At 36.0% G+C, this 14781-nt stretch overlaps 1 protein-coding gene and 1 long non-coding RNA gene across 20 annotated transcripts in view; one reads left to right on the forward strand and one right to left on the reverse strand.

Moving 5' to 3' along the window:
* Nucleotides 1-14781, reverse strand: part of KIF21A (kinesin family member 21A) — a 147223-nt gene that overhangs the window by 118156 nt on the left and 14286 nt on the right. For 10 of the 19 annotated variants that reach the window (XM_038577275.1, XM_038577260.1, XM_038577272.1 and 7 more), the window contains exon 1: nt 4341-4488. The exons of 3 other annotated variants lie outside the window; for them this stretch is intronic. In XM_038577275.1, the coding sequence (XP_038433203.1) occupies nt 4341-4405 (65 nt within the window). In that variant the 5' untranslated portion in view covers nt 4406-4488. Of the gene's footprint in view, nt 1-4340; nt 4489-14781 lie in introns of those variants that run through there. 6 more of the 19 variants (XM_038577267.1, XM_038577266.1, XM_038577274.1 and 3 more) reach the window with 2 other exon arrangements.
* LOC111092844 lies at nt 5938-12333 on the forward strand. The gene is made up of 3 exons (XR_005380029.1): nt 5938-6023; nt 10038-10127; nt 12154-12333. It is a non-coding gene; the product is annotated as an uncharacterized LOC111092844 (long non-coding RNA).

The following is a 14781-nucleotide window of genomic DNA, read 5'->3' on the forward strand; positions in this document are numbered from 1 at the left end:
AAATATATTCAAGCCATGTCCTTTTTTTTGCCATAATGATAAAAAGACCATTAAATGTAATACATGGAATTAAAGCTATTAAAATACATATATCTCATAAGCCACGCCTGGGTGGCTCAGCTGTTGAGCGCCTGCCTTCAGCTCAGGGCGTGATCCTGAAGTCTCAGGATGGAGTCCCACATAGGGCTTCCTGCATGGATCCTGCTTCTCCCTCTGCCTGTGTCTCTGCCTCGCTCTCTCTGTATCTCTCATGAATAAATAAATTAAATCTTTAATAAATAAATAAATATCTCCTAAAAGGATTTCCTATAGGAAGATGTAATATTTGACAATCCTGATGAATAATATCAACAAAATGCCATAAAACAAACACAATAAACCTATTTGGGTTTTTGGGGGGTTTTTTTGTTTTTTTTTGGGGGGGGAGGTTCTGGTTTTTAATTTTATTTATTTATTCATGAGAGACACACAGAGAGGCAGAGACACAGGCAGAGGGAGAAGCAGGCTCCATGAAGGGAGCCTGACGTGGGACTCGATCCTGGGTCTCCAGGATCACACCCTGGGTGGAAGGTGGTGCTAAACCACTGAGCCACCTGGGCTGCCCAAACCTATTTGTTGAAGCTAAAAAAAGTATTAGACCAACACCCACAAAATGGGTATAAACATACTATATGTTTTGATTTCACAAAGGTTTTTTTTTAATTTTTTTTTTTTTTTTATTTATGATAGTCACAGAGAGAGAGAGAGAGAGAGGCAGAGACACAGGCAGAGGGAGAAGCAGGCTCCATGCACCGGGAGCCTGACGTGGGACTCGATCCCGGGTCTCCAGGATCGCGCCCTGGGCCAAAGGCAGGCGCCAAACCGCTGCGCCACCCAGGGATCCCATCACAAAGGTTTTAATTAAACCTCTACTCTATAAGAACCTTAACACTAACATATATTAACATATATATATATATATGTTAGTGTACATGTATCGACGTGTGTGTGTGTGTATAACTCAAAGACTAAAATGTAGAATATTAACATTTTGTACCATCTTAAATAAAACCTTGGCATTGCTTTTAGAACCTAGTTTGGATAGCTCAACTTCCTTTTTTAAAAAGCATGGATATTTGACTTGACATTTTCTTTTTCCTTACATCTTAACAGGAACATTCTAAATCACCTATACACTTAAAATGTTTCACTTAAAAATTTAAGTATAGTTATTCTTCCTGTTGCTAGGGACACTAATATAAAGATTATGCTTCACCAAATTGTCCTTTTTATTCTCTTTTCCCCCACAGTTTATTCGATTACCAAAGTACAGTTGTGCAGAAAGCAGACCAAAAATGATCACTGTGAGACTATTAACTGCTATTACATCACTATCTCTAATACTTTATTGTTAAAAGATCCAGCTGACATTTGGTCGACAATTATGTACTGGAAACATAGAAAATTATTTTTTTTAATTAGAAAGCTTTTTAATATCTATTAAAGAATTCTACACAGGCTAGGTAAATGTCTGGTCCAGTTGAACATAGAACCTAGGGACCAAATAGATCCACAGGGTATTGACAATCAGGAAGTGACAGCAGCACCATGAAATAGGAAGAAATCCATGAAAAAGGCAGGTGGGCTTAAGTAGGCCTAGCAGCAGGCAAAGAACGTTAGGGGAATGAGGTCAAGCAGCAGATAGAAATCTAAACAGATACACTCAGCATCAGGGAAAATATGCTGACAGGTATCAGAGATTCAATCACAAAGATCTATTTATTACAAAAAATAGAGGGGCAAAAAAAACAAACAAAAAAAAAATAGAGGGGCACCTGCGTGGTTCAGTCAGTTAAGCATCTGCCTTGGGTGCAAGTCATGATCCCAGAGTCCTGGGAATGAGCCCCAAGTTGTGCTTCTTGCTCAGCAGGAGTCTGCTTCTCCCTCTGCCTTTCCCTCCCACCCTACTCGTGCTCTCTCTCTCTTTCTCTCAAATAAATAAATAAAATCTTAAAAAAGAATAGAGTCAATCAACAAATACTTATTGAAGGTCTCTTCTGAACTAATCACTGTTCTAGATACTGGTGATCTGGTTATGAATAAAATAAAGAAGACTGCTTACTATATACAAGGGTCTATGCTAAACATCTGTGAATACAAGCGTTGTTTCTGTTGTTGATGTTAGTTCAAGGGAAAGTTCAATGATGATCTCAGCAGTAAACAAAGGCAGTAACTAAGACACATGGAGCAAAAGGACAGAGTACAAATTATTGAAAGAGTGATACACACCAGGGCCAAAAGTTTAATTCCTGGAATCAAGCTATGGAAGTTCTAGTAATAAAGGGTTTAATTCATTCAGCAAAAAAAAAAAAGTTTATGCCTATATTGAGTATGAGAAATGAAAACATAAAAAAGACAAGATAAAACTGAACTGCTAGCCACTGGAGCTTCTGAATGGCCCAGTATTTAAGAATAGGATCTGTCCTAGCATCCAGGAAAATGATAAACCTGAAAGTGTTAAGTAGCCAAACTTCAAAAGATAAGATATATAGGGACAAGAAGACAAAGAGACCTATACAGATGTGTGCAAAGCAATGGCTTAGGAAAGAACAACTGATAGTGATGAAATAGATTTGAAAGGGATATAAGATAAGGCAGAGAGCATAATAAAAAGAGCATGTGATTGGAAATCAGAAGACATGGTTCTAGTCCCTCCTGTTTTACTTATTATTCTCTGATACTTTTAGACAATGTCTTGTCATCTTTAAAATAGGAATAACAACAGGCTGACCAGAAGGCTCAAGTAAGAAAACATAAGGATTCACTCTCTAATCTGCAAGGAACCATACAAATGTTACTTATTACCATGATTAGTGAAGAGATTACAGCAAAGTAAATTAAAGAGTAAAGACCAAAACTAGAGTAAAGGTAATGTGAATTGCTAGGGGCAGGGGGAGGAGAAAAGTGCAAAATGAGACATTAATGAGAAAGACAAGGATTTGACAACAAGCAAGGATAAATGAAAAGGAATGAATTTTAAAAACCTAAGCACCAGAAGATATACTGTTAAGAGGAAAAGTGATGAAAAATTATTAAAGCAATAAATCGTGAAAAAAAGTTAAACATGAATATAGTATTTAACAATACTAAAACCATGTAGGGGTGCCTGGGATGGCTCAGTAGGTTAAGCATCCAACTCTTAATCTCAGCTCAGGTCTTGATCTCAAGATTGTGAGTTCCAGACCTGCATGGTCTACTAAGAAAAAAAAAGGAAAGGAAAGAAAAAGGAACTAGAAGGTATTATGCTAAGTGAAATAAGTTAGCCAGAGAAAGACAAATACCATATGATTTCACTCATATGTAGAATTTAAGAAACAAAACAGATGAATATAGGGGAAGGGAAGGAAAAATAAAATAAGGTGAAAATTTAGACGGAAGCAAACCATAAGAGACACTGAATTCTAGGAAACAAACTGAGGATTGCTGGAGGGGAGGGTTGCTGGGATGGGGTAACTAGGTGATTGGCATTAAGGAAGGCACTTGATGTAATGAGCACTGGGTGTTATATGCAATTGATAAATCACTACATTCTACCTCTGAAACTAATAAAAAAATAATTTAAAAAATACTAAACCCATGTAAAGATGGCATAAAATTTTCAAGTGGATACAATTTTGCTGAGTCATGATTATGCTTGTTAATACTGGCAATCATAGCTTTACAGATCTTACTAAAATGTCCTCCATTTATATTTTGTGGGTTTTTGGGGGTTTTTTTCCATTTATATTTTGAAGCAAAGAATAAAAAATGTACCAGCTAGCTATTTTTTAACTTGTAAGGGAGAAAAAGCTATGAAATTCCTTTGTATTACATTGCAAATGTAGTGGACAAGTAAAAGACATTGCTTCCTTGTTAACCTGCTGAGTTCTGTAAAGGTCACAGCCAACAAAACAGTCTTTAAGCATCCTAGATTTGATGGTCAGAACATCTTGGAAGGAAGATTTGTTTTCTGGAATGGTGATACTGGTCTATATCATCAATTAAAACACAACTGTAATCATCCAGGCATTAAATAACTTAAAACCTGAACTAAGCAATGGCAAAGGAAATGAGAAAAAATGGGGTAGATAAAAACGACAGTAACAACAACATATCTATATATGAATATGAAATGATAAGGAATCTAACCATCTCAGTCATACAAGCGGGAATCCAATTTAGCCCCTCTTCTGAACAACATCTTATTTTATCATTTAAATGAACAAAGGGTAGCCATAGACAGAACAACAACCACAAGACATCGGTTTTGTAAGGTCTCATCTTTATCTGGACAAAGAGGCTTCATAATTTTTGAGGCCTACCTGCTTAGTAATTCAGTAGTAATAATCCACATACATGAAGTAACATGTTGTGTGATGAAAAACATTGTTGATCAGTTTCCTCTAAAAATGAAAATGTTTCTCCTTTTAACTTTGATACTTCATATATGAAACAATATATTTTCCTGGAGTTACTTTTTTTTTTCCTGGAGTTTTCTATGAATTCATTGTCTATTGATCCTTATATTTTCCTATGATTCTTCACCTAAACATATAAACATTGCATGTTTGGGAAATATTAGAAAACTACAAAAGCAACAGAAATTATGAACCAAAACCATTTAATACAGAATGTTCTTCAATGAGTAACTGAATATTCAAGCATCCATAGTATAATCAGTGAGAATTATCCATTAATACGTAAAAGACCTAGTTTTGCAATAAGAGTAAGTCACTAAATGTATGATAATGATGTTACACAATTAAGTTATACTAATAAAGCACTAAGAGTACCCACAAATCATCAAAAATTTAGCAATAATATGACACAATTAGTGGAGCCCTCAGGATATATTCAACTGGTTTAACTGCCCTTAATATTTGTTGAGCAACTACTATGTATCAGGAACTCTATTTAGAATCTACATCTATAATTTTATTTGTATTCGCTTAACTGCAGTTTCTCAAACTGTGATTGTTTTCCCCTCTTTAATGAAAAGGGTATATTATCTACCTTGTATGTGAAATTGGTGCAATGACTGGATTTACGCAAGTACATAGAGTAGTATTAGTTAAATGAATGAGCTGGTGAAAAAAAATAAATGAGTGGGATGGGATGGGATGGGATGGAATGGGATATGGTATTGTCTCTATTCAAAAGTTTCACTTCCATGGGTAAACTGTTGACAAGTTTCCAGAGTGGTGTAGTTCTAACAATAAGAACACCTTAGAAACTGATTCATTAATTTTAGAGCCAGAAGGAATCTTAGAGATCCTTTAATGTAGATCTCTAATTTTAAAGATAAGGCCATGAGAAAATATGTGATTTGCCTGACATAACTTATCTACTTACTAGTGAAAGCAGGGCCGAGCCTCAGGTCTTCAAATTTCAGTTCCTATAGGATAAACAGTTCCTCTTTTCTGGCACTCCTTTGAAGACTGACTGTAACTCCTCTGTGAAGGAACCATACTGACCAGCAATATTTGCTATGAAGTTGCTTGAACTATTAATTGATATAAAAAAATACTAGCAGTTATAATAAGATAAGAAATGTGACTTTTCTTGTTATCTCATAATTTCAATTACAAACCTCAAGAAAAGTCTCTAGATACATCCCCACATTATTTACCAAGAGGTGGTCAAACTGGTCCTTCAACTATCAGTCCTTATCGTTAGGCTATATATGATAAGGCTAAAGATTCATGATTGAAATACTTTAAAAAGAATTCAAAGTACAGAACACTGTTTCTCATTTCCTCTCCAAAGTATAGGGAAGTAAAATGTCTCTCCTCTATCATGTCAAGTTAGGGGGTTGTCCAAGGTTTTCCTTATTTATTAAGACTAAAGAGTTATAAGAAGGCAACTGTGGCATTTCATTTCTGCAGAATGCAGACTAACCTATCTCAAAATGTCTATGTTACAGAGTCCCATATCAGGGTGTCCACCCTGAGTGGAGAAGTGAGAGAGTCTCTGGGAAAATCTGATGCATGTCCTCTGGATTCCAGGTATATATATTTAAACTTGGAAAAGTCTGAAGATAGAAAGTAAAAAAAAAAAAAAGTTAGGAGACAGTTACTGAGCAAGTGGCACTTTTGCTATTGACAAGTCACAGATACATGATTTTTTTCATTGCCCAAGTAGACAAAAAAGACAGTGGCCAGAAAGTCAGCTATTTCATAGGAATTTTGCCAAGGAATGTTGACTACCACCAGGATAAACAGACATTCACTGTCACAGGCTATAGATATATGAGATATGAGAGTAAGGAGGGAAAAGAACTAGAGCATTACCAAAAGGTTATGCAGGGAGTGCAGCTCCCATTACAGACATGGCAAGAAGATTGGCCCTCAGGAGGCTCTACAAAGAACTTGAGGTCATTACAGCCAGCTAGCGAAAGCCAAGAGAGCACTACAAAATGCATCAGGCAAAGAAGTACACAGAACACTAAGTAAAAAGAAATTTTGCAAATTGAATTTGAATTTTTAAAAATGTATTAAAAAAAAAAAAAAAAAGACCCAGAAGAGGCACAGTGAGCATAGAAGGAGAAATGCAAGGGCAAAGTGAGGTAGAATAAGGTGACCAAAGGGAAGTTCCACTTTCCCAATATAAGTTATTAAGGTCTGTGGTCAGGACTGAACTAGATGAAAAGAGAACAGAGAATTGGGTATTTTGGGTTTAGACTGGGCAGTACTTTAATTTCTGAAAATGACACCACTTCTACAGATGAAAATAACCTGAAAGTAATGGGACCTACCCAAGAAATTGGAAAGAGAAATTAAACAAATTTTGATTGAAGCATAAAGCAAGTTTCCTAGCTGTGCACTAACAAATTCAGCCCACTCAACAAACCAGTTATACTCAGCTATTACACATCAGATTTAAGAAGAGTTAATGACCTAGGAAAACATTCATGAAATGAAAAATGTAAAGTGAAAAAAAATGATGGAAAACTATATATGCAATAGGATTCAATTTTTTATTATATAAAGAATGAGATTATATTAAAATAGAAAAATGTTTTTATTTCTCTTGGTGGTGAAATTCTTACAAATTTTCAAAAATGAATAATACTTTTATCATCAGAAAAAATATACTGCTCAAAATTTTGCAAGTACCCTTGTGAAAAAAATATGAAATTTTTTACTATTACAATCAAAATCAACTATCATTTTTTTAGTGTCATTAGTTTTGTTCCAAATTTTGTAGCCAAAAGGAGTTGCCTTAACAATATCAAATGATGGCAGGCTTGGGTGGCTCAGGGGTTGAGCATCTGCCTTTGGCTCATGGTGTGATCCCAGACTCCCGGGATCAGGTCCCACACTGGGCTTCCTGCATGGAATCTGCTTCTCCCTCTGCTTATGTCTCTGCCCCTCTCTCTCTCTCTCTCTCTCTCTGTGTCTTTCATGAATAAATAAATAAAATCTTTTTTAAAAATATATTCAATACTCTGTGTAGCTTCTAATTTTGCTCTACAGTATCTCTCACTTCCTTCCTAAACACCTCAAATGTGTGTTGGAAATCATGGTCCAGCAGCAGCAGTAGAGGCAAGGTATTAATCTGGAACACCAGCTAGAACCAAGTTGCAAGAATTCAAATCCAGCCTGGTCACTTAGAGCTGTGTGACCCTAAACTAATAAGCAATTTGCTTAACTTTCCTTATTCATAAAGTATAACTAAATAACAGCGCCTATACTGTAGGATTATCATGAGTATTATATGCGTTAATATGTGTTCAGAAGTTAGAACATTTGCTTTTGCCACATACTGGGTGTTTAACAGTTCATTTATTTTGACTTGAAAATTCATCTACACCCTCATCCTAAAACCTCACCTGCCCATCCCTGAAGATACGGCTTTTACTGAAATGCCCTCAAGTAAGGCTATTTTTTCCTTATACACCACATGTAAGTCATTGCCTGCAGATGAGTTTTCTAGCTCCCTAGAGCAGTTTCCAACCTGTCTCTCCTCATTCTTCCAAAGATTCCATCATTTTTGAAGCACATGTCATCATGAGAACCTTACCACTCCTTAACATCCTTTATTGCTGTCCTGTCACACTGCCCCATCCATTGATCTCACAGTCTACAGGATCCACTTCACCACTACTTCTACTAGCATTCTTGGTAACTTCAAATCCCTTACGTGATATGCCAAACACCAGTATCTCACAGTTTTTTGACCTCCTTAAAAACATTCTCATTTTTTGTGAAAAGAAAAAAAAAATGCAGGCAGAAGAGAACTCCTTTATCTTCATGTTCCCAGATTCAAACTACACGCATCTACACCCACAAATTCTGTTTTTTCTCTTGCTAAAGGACAACTCAGGTAAAAGTGTCCCTGCTTCTACCTAAAGCCACTCTTTCTACTTCTCCTTTCAATCTCACTCCAAGTCTCTTTCTCAAGGGCTTCACTCCTACAAATATCTCTCTTCTCTTTCTTTCACCATCAATTTCTCCCTGTCCTGGATGAGTCCCATCAAGCATAAGCATTGCTCATTATCACACATTAAAACAATCCTCCCTTAATCTTGTCTTTCTCTGCCTCATTTCTGTGCTCCCCTTCACAGCAACATCTTCCAAAAGCAATACTGATTTCACTGTGTCTGCTTCCAAATCTCACATTCTTTCCTTAATCTGCTCCAAGCACTCCTAAAACACGTCCTACAAGTCACCAATAACTTATCTCTTACCAAAGCAAATAGTCAATTTTTGTTCACCTCTTACTCCTAAAACACGTCCTACAAGTCACCAATAACTTATCTCTTACCAAAGCAAATAGTCAATTTTTGCTCACCTCTTACTTGACTTTGTGAGCAACATTTGAAACAGATGATCAACTTCTAGGACAACTTACTCTCGCTGTTTTTTCTAGCCTCACTGATTGCTCTTCTACAATCTCCCTAGCTAGATCTTTTTCTCTTATTACCTCCATATTTTAAAGTGTCCTAGGGCTTTCTCCCCACAAGTCTTCTGTAAATTTTTTCTCTTCATGAGGGATCACATCCAGTCCCATGCTTTAACCATCCAAATGCTGTTGCCTCTCAAAAATGTATCTTCAACGCAGACATCTACTCTGTGATCCAAACTCATATATTTAACAGCCAACTTGACATCTTTTTTAGAATGCCCAAAGTATAGCAATTACAACAGAGCCAAAGTAAAACTATTGATCTTCTTCCAGAAAAACTCATGTTTCCTCAAAGTTTCAAACCTGAGAATCTACTTAATTCTCTTTTCATTACACCCTTTATCCTCAAGTTCTCACAGCTCTATGTCCAAAACATACCCCAAATCTACTGTTTACCCTACCCTCTCTCCTACTACTGTTTAGTCCAAGCCACCTCCATCTCTTTTCTGGAACACATTAACAGCTTTCTTACTGGTCTCCCACTTCCACTAACTCTCATAACATAGTTCAACCTCTACATAGCAACCACTTATCGTTCTACAATATAAGTCAGATCATGTCATACCTCCACTTAAAGTTCTCCAAAGCCTTCCCACTAAAATGGAACTCCAAAATTTCCATTCTAGATTACAAGGCCCTAAATGATCTGGCTCCTGCCTACCTCTCAGGCATTATCTCCATTCTATTTTTTATTCGCTATACCTGGCTATACTGCTCTTCTTACCATTCCACTAACATGCCACCTTACTTTTTGAAGTTTTTGCACTTGCTTTTGCTTAGAATTCTCTCTCAGATCTTCTCAGAGCTCAATTTTCTCAGTATTCAGGTCTCAACTCTAATGTCTCTTCCCAGCCAGTGCCAATTATTCTCATGCATACTGTTCCACATTCTGCAGAGTACTCATCAATACCTAAAATTACTTTTTTAATTTTATTGTCTTTATCCTCACCCAATGTTACCACCTTCAAAGTGGAAACCCTTATCTTGCTTATATCTACAAAGAGTCCCCAACTTACCATGGTTTGATGACACAATTTTTCAACTTTTCAATGCTTGCAAAAGCAATACGTATTCAGTAGAAACTGTACTTTGAATTTTGACCTTTTTCCCAGGTTAGTATTATATAGCACGGTAATTCTCTCATGATGCTGAGCAGCTGTAGTGAGCTACACTTCCCAGTTGGCCACATGACAACAAAAAAGGTAAACAACAATACATTTATTATAATCATTCTGTTTTTCACTTTCAATAAGTCACATTAGATATTCAGCACTTTATTACAAAATAAGCTTTATGTTAGATGATTTTTGCCCAACTACAGGCTAATGTAAGTCTTCTGAGCATGTTTAAGGTAGCCTGGGCTAAGCTATGATGTTTGGTAAGTTACATGTATTAAATGCATTTTCAACTTAATGGTATTTCAACTTACAACTGGTTTATCAAGAGGTAATCCCCCCTCAAAAAAGAGGTAACCCCCTCATAACTCAAGGAAGATCTATATATATCTTCCACACTCAGAACATCCTTCCTGCAACATCAATGGCAATCAAATATTTTTTGACAGGACGACTAAAGTTTCCATAAGAATAATTAAGAATATACTATGCTTTCTCCTTTGGTGTTGAGAATCACATCTGACATGCCTACTGATGTACTAAGCACTTCATAGAGGACCAAAAAAAGAGATAAAGTCTATCTTTGCTCTCAAATAATTCAAAATCCATTTGAGGAGGAAGGAAAAACCAACATAAGCCTAAGACACCTAACACAACTATTTACAAAGCAATCTATCATACACTATAAATTATACTTACATATATGAATACGGTAGCATTAGTCAGTAAAGGCACCCTTAGGAAAGAAGAATTCTATGAGGTATATATTATCAATATCTTTTTTTTTTTTTTTTTTTATGATAGTCACACAGAGAGAGAGAGAGAGAGGCAGAGACACAGGCAGAGGGAGAAGCAGGCTCCATGCACCGGGAGCCTGACATGGGATTCGATCCCGGGTCTCCAGGATCGTGCCCCGGGCCAAAGGCAGGCGCTAAACCACTGCGCCACCCAGGGATCCCTATATTATCAATATCTTTTACAGATAAGGAAATTGAGACACAGCCAGCTTAAACAATTCACTCAAGGTTAAAAACCAGGAAAAGAGTCAGATTCAATTAAATCTCTTAGTGTCACAGCCCATTCTCTGAGGTAATTTTGTCTGCCACTTCCTTATAACAAGAGCTAGCCACTGTGAAAGGTACTAGCAGAAGTAAGACTGACTAACAAATGGAGCAGTCAAGGACACCTATAAGTCTAAAATTCTACCAATATTTAATGTTGAAAGTGCCTTGGATTTTGGATCTTGAAAAATAAAACAGATCATCAGTCTCCTAAGAAAAAAACACGATCTATTACCCACAGGACATCAGGATCAATGAAGTGGATACACAAGGGAAAGATAATTAACTAAGGGATTTAAAATCTTATCCAAACTATATTCTCAGAAATGGAATATTTTAGGGCACTTTCCATAGAAACCTCCTGCCTCACTTAGATCCAACCTGGTCTCTCTGAATGTTTATTAACTAACTGTATGGGAAAAGATACGTGTATATGTATGAACATGCAGGCAGGTATGCATACTCATGTCCTTAGATATGTGGAGAAGAAGTTGTCAATAAATCTTTGCAATTAGTATCTGATGAAAATAGGATGATATCTATGAGAGGGATTTTTTTTTTAGTGGAATGAGTATGAAAGTTAGGAAAGGTTAGAGAGATTAAGTATAGAGGAAAAGGGGGAAAAAAGTGAATAAACCAATAGGGCTATGTTAAAGATTAAGAAATTGGAAAGAGGGAAGCCTGGGTGGCTCAGCGGCTGAGTGTCTGCCTTTGGCCCAGAGCGTGATCCCATCCATGTTCCTGGAATCAAGTCCCACATCGGGCTCCCTGCATGGAGCCTGCTTCTCCCTCTGCCTGTGTCTCTGCCTCTCTCTCTGTGTGTCTCTCATGAATAAATAAATAAAACCTTTAAAAAAAAAAAAAAAAGGAAGTTGGAAAGATTAAATGTCATGGGACTTAAATTATTAAAAAGAGCTTATATTACTATTTTGGAAAATGAGTCATTTTTCAGTCTTAGAAAGTGAGCTATTGTGATTACAGTGGCTATGGAGGTAGACTACTCCAATAACTTGCACATAATATGTTCATACTTCATTTTTGGTATGTTTCAGAAAGCCATCAGATCCGAGACTCTCCCAACTGGACTTAATTAATTACTCAAGGGCAAAACCTGTATCCTGATTCATCTTGGAATTCTCAGTGCCTAACAAAGTGTTTGCATTGCACTTGGCTTTAGAGGGATTCAATAACTAATAATTGAGACTGAACTAACTGAAATATATTGAACTTATCTGAGCCAAACTGAATTGAAATGATTAGCAATGGGAGCTACTTACTATCTTCATAAATTCATTTTCATTCCTCCATTTTAGATATCAAAAAATACTTGACTAACTTCTGCTGTATTAACAACAAGCTTAGAGCAATAACTTTTGTTTTATAATTTTAGTGGCACTTTAAAGAAGCTGTAATGTACTCAGCAGAAGTATAATTCACTTTACACGTAGAGGGACTGAGTCATAGAGAGGTGTCACGTTAGTTTTCCACAGAGTTACTTTTACACCACTGCCACCTCAAAGTGAGTCAGTGGAATAGAAAAGAGCTGAAGTCAAAGTCCAAAAGGATTACTTTCATCACCAAAGTTCATTTTAAAAGATTCAATTATAAAAGGGAAATTATGTAATGTGCAAATAAACATACTTGGTAAATATGGGGGAAAAAAGCACAAAGATGACTGCTTTTGGAAACAGAAATTCCTGTTACTGTATTCTTTTTTCAGGTAAATAGCATGATCCTCCACAGAACATAAAGAAATTAGCTCAAATATATACGTAGCTGTTTTTGCAGTATGAGAGAATCTAATGATTTGAAGGCTATTCATCCTCAGTTATATTACTCTATTTCTACCTCTGTGATTTTTTTAATAGCTAATATTTGGAAGATTCTGCTTGTCAAAGACAGCAACCAGGGCTGTCTTAGTCATCTTCAATACCTCACTTAACTTTCTACCACATATTTTCTAACTTCATCTGTCACCACACTGTTCCACTTCACAGTAAACCAACATGTAAAAGACACAAAAAGGTATTTATTTTACTAGTTCAATCAAATTTGTTTTCTAAACAGGTTTGTTTTAAAAAGTGAAGTTTGCTTTCAGGATTGTTTAAGTTTCAGACTCTATTGATACTGTTATCACCCAGAAATGTGTTTTTCAATGCAAACAGAACTACAAAGGTTTCAGCAGCTAATACTGTATAAAGAAGAAAAAAATAATTATTATTAAGTAAGGTCTTAAAAAAGAGTTATAAATTTATTTTCCTTATTTAATTATGATAATTAAACTAAAAATTGTGCAAAATGACATCTCATAAAATGAATTCTGAAAATGACAAAAATTTTTTTTAATTTAGCAAAGGAACCATGTCACTTCAATCAGTCTTTTAATTACTTATGTTATACATGGAAATAATGAGATGTTCTCTTAGAGCTTACATATATATGAGCATATATATATATATATATATATATGACTGTGTGTGTGTGTGTGTGTTCAATCACTTTTGGGGTCTTAGTAAATACTCTGTTAGTATAAGCAGAATTGTGTTTGGGTTAATGGTATACCAAGAAATACATTTAAGAGGCTTAAGGACTAATAAGTCAGTCAGCTCACCTTGCCAGGTAAGCAGTTGGAAATCAATAAGTATCCCTATGTCCTTAAAGATAAACAGGAAAGAAATGCCATTCCAATAGTATACACACCATCAGAGAACAAAGATTTTTTAAAAATTATTCAACCTAGCAAGAAAGCATAATTATCTCAACCTTGACTCTCACAACTCAATGTATTCATAAAATAAAGACATACATTCTCAGGCAGCCTGGGTGGCTCAACGGTTTAGCACCACCTTCAGCCCAGGGCCTGATCCTGGAGACCGGGGATCGAGTCCCATGTCGGGCTCCCTGCGTGGAGCCTGCTTCTCCCTCTGCCTGTGTCTCTGCCTCTCTCCCTCTCTCTCTCTCTCTCTCATGAAAAAATAAATAAATTCTTAAAAAAAAAAAAAAAAGACATTCATTCTATCATATAAATACAGTGCTGATAACTTTAACTGGTAATATCAAGGTCAGTATCATCTAATATAAATGCACTATTAACTTCCTTTTTATTCATCCTTACTGCATACAATTGACAAAAATCATAAGATCTGTAAAGTGTACATTATGATTTGATATATGTGTACCCTTTCAAAGGATTCCATCAAGTTAATTGACACACTCATCACCACACATATTTGCCCTTTCTTCTCTTGATGAGAACTTTCAAGTTCTACTCTCTTAGCAAATTTCAATTACACAACATAGTGTTATCAACTATAGACACCATATAATACATTAGATCCCCAGACCTTATTCATCCTATCACTGAAAGTTACCAACCTCTCCCTATATTTCTCTGTTCAAGAAATAAATTTTGCAAGTTAATGAATACAACTAACATTTATTGAGGCCTGCTGTATGCCAAACGTTATTCTGAATACTTTATAAATATGCCAATTAAATCCCATAACAATCCTAGGAGATTAGTACTCTTAGTATCTTTATTTCATAGAGAAATCAAGATGAAGGTGGAGGGGATTTTTTTTTTGGTTTTCGTTTTTTAAAAATTTGTTTATCTGAGAGAGAGATCACAAGAAAGAGTGGGGGCTGGGGATGGGATGGGACAGAGGGAAAGAGAGAATCTC

Source organism: Canis lupus, chromosome 27, assembly GCF_011100685.1.
Source record: "Canis lupus familiaris isolate Mischka breed German Shepherd chromosome 27, alternate assembly UU_Cfam_GSD_1.0, whole genome shotgun sequence".
Lineage (NCBI taxonomy): Eukaryota > Metazoa > Chordata > Mammalia > Carnivora > Canidae > Canis > Canis lupus.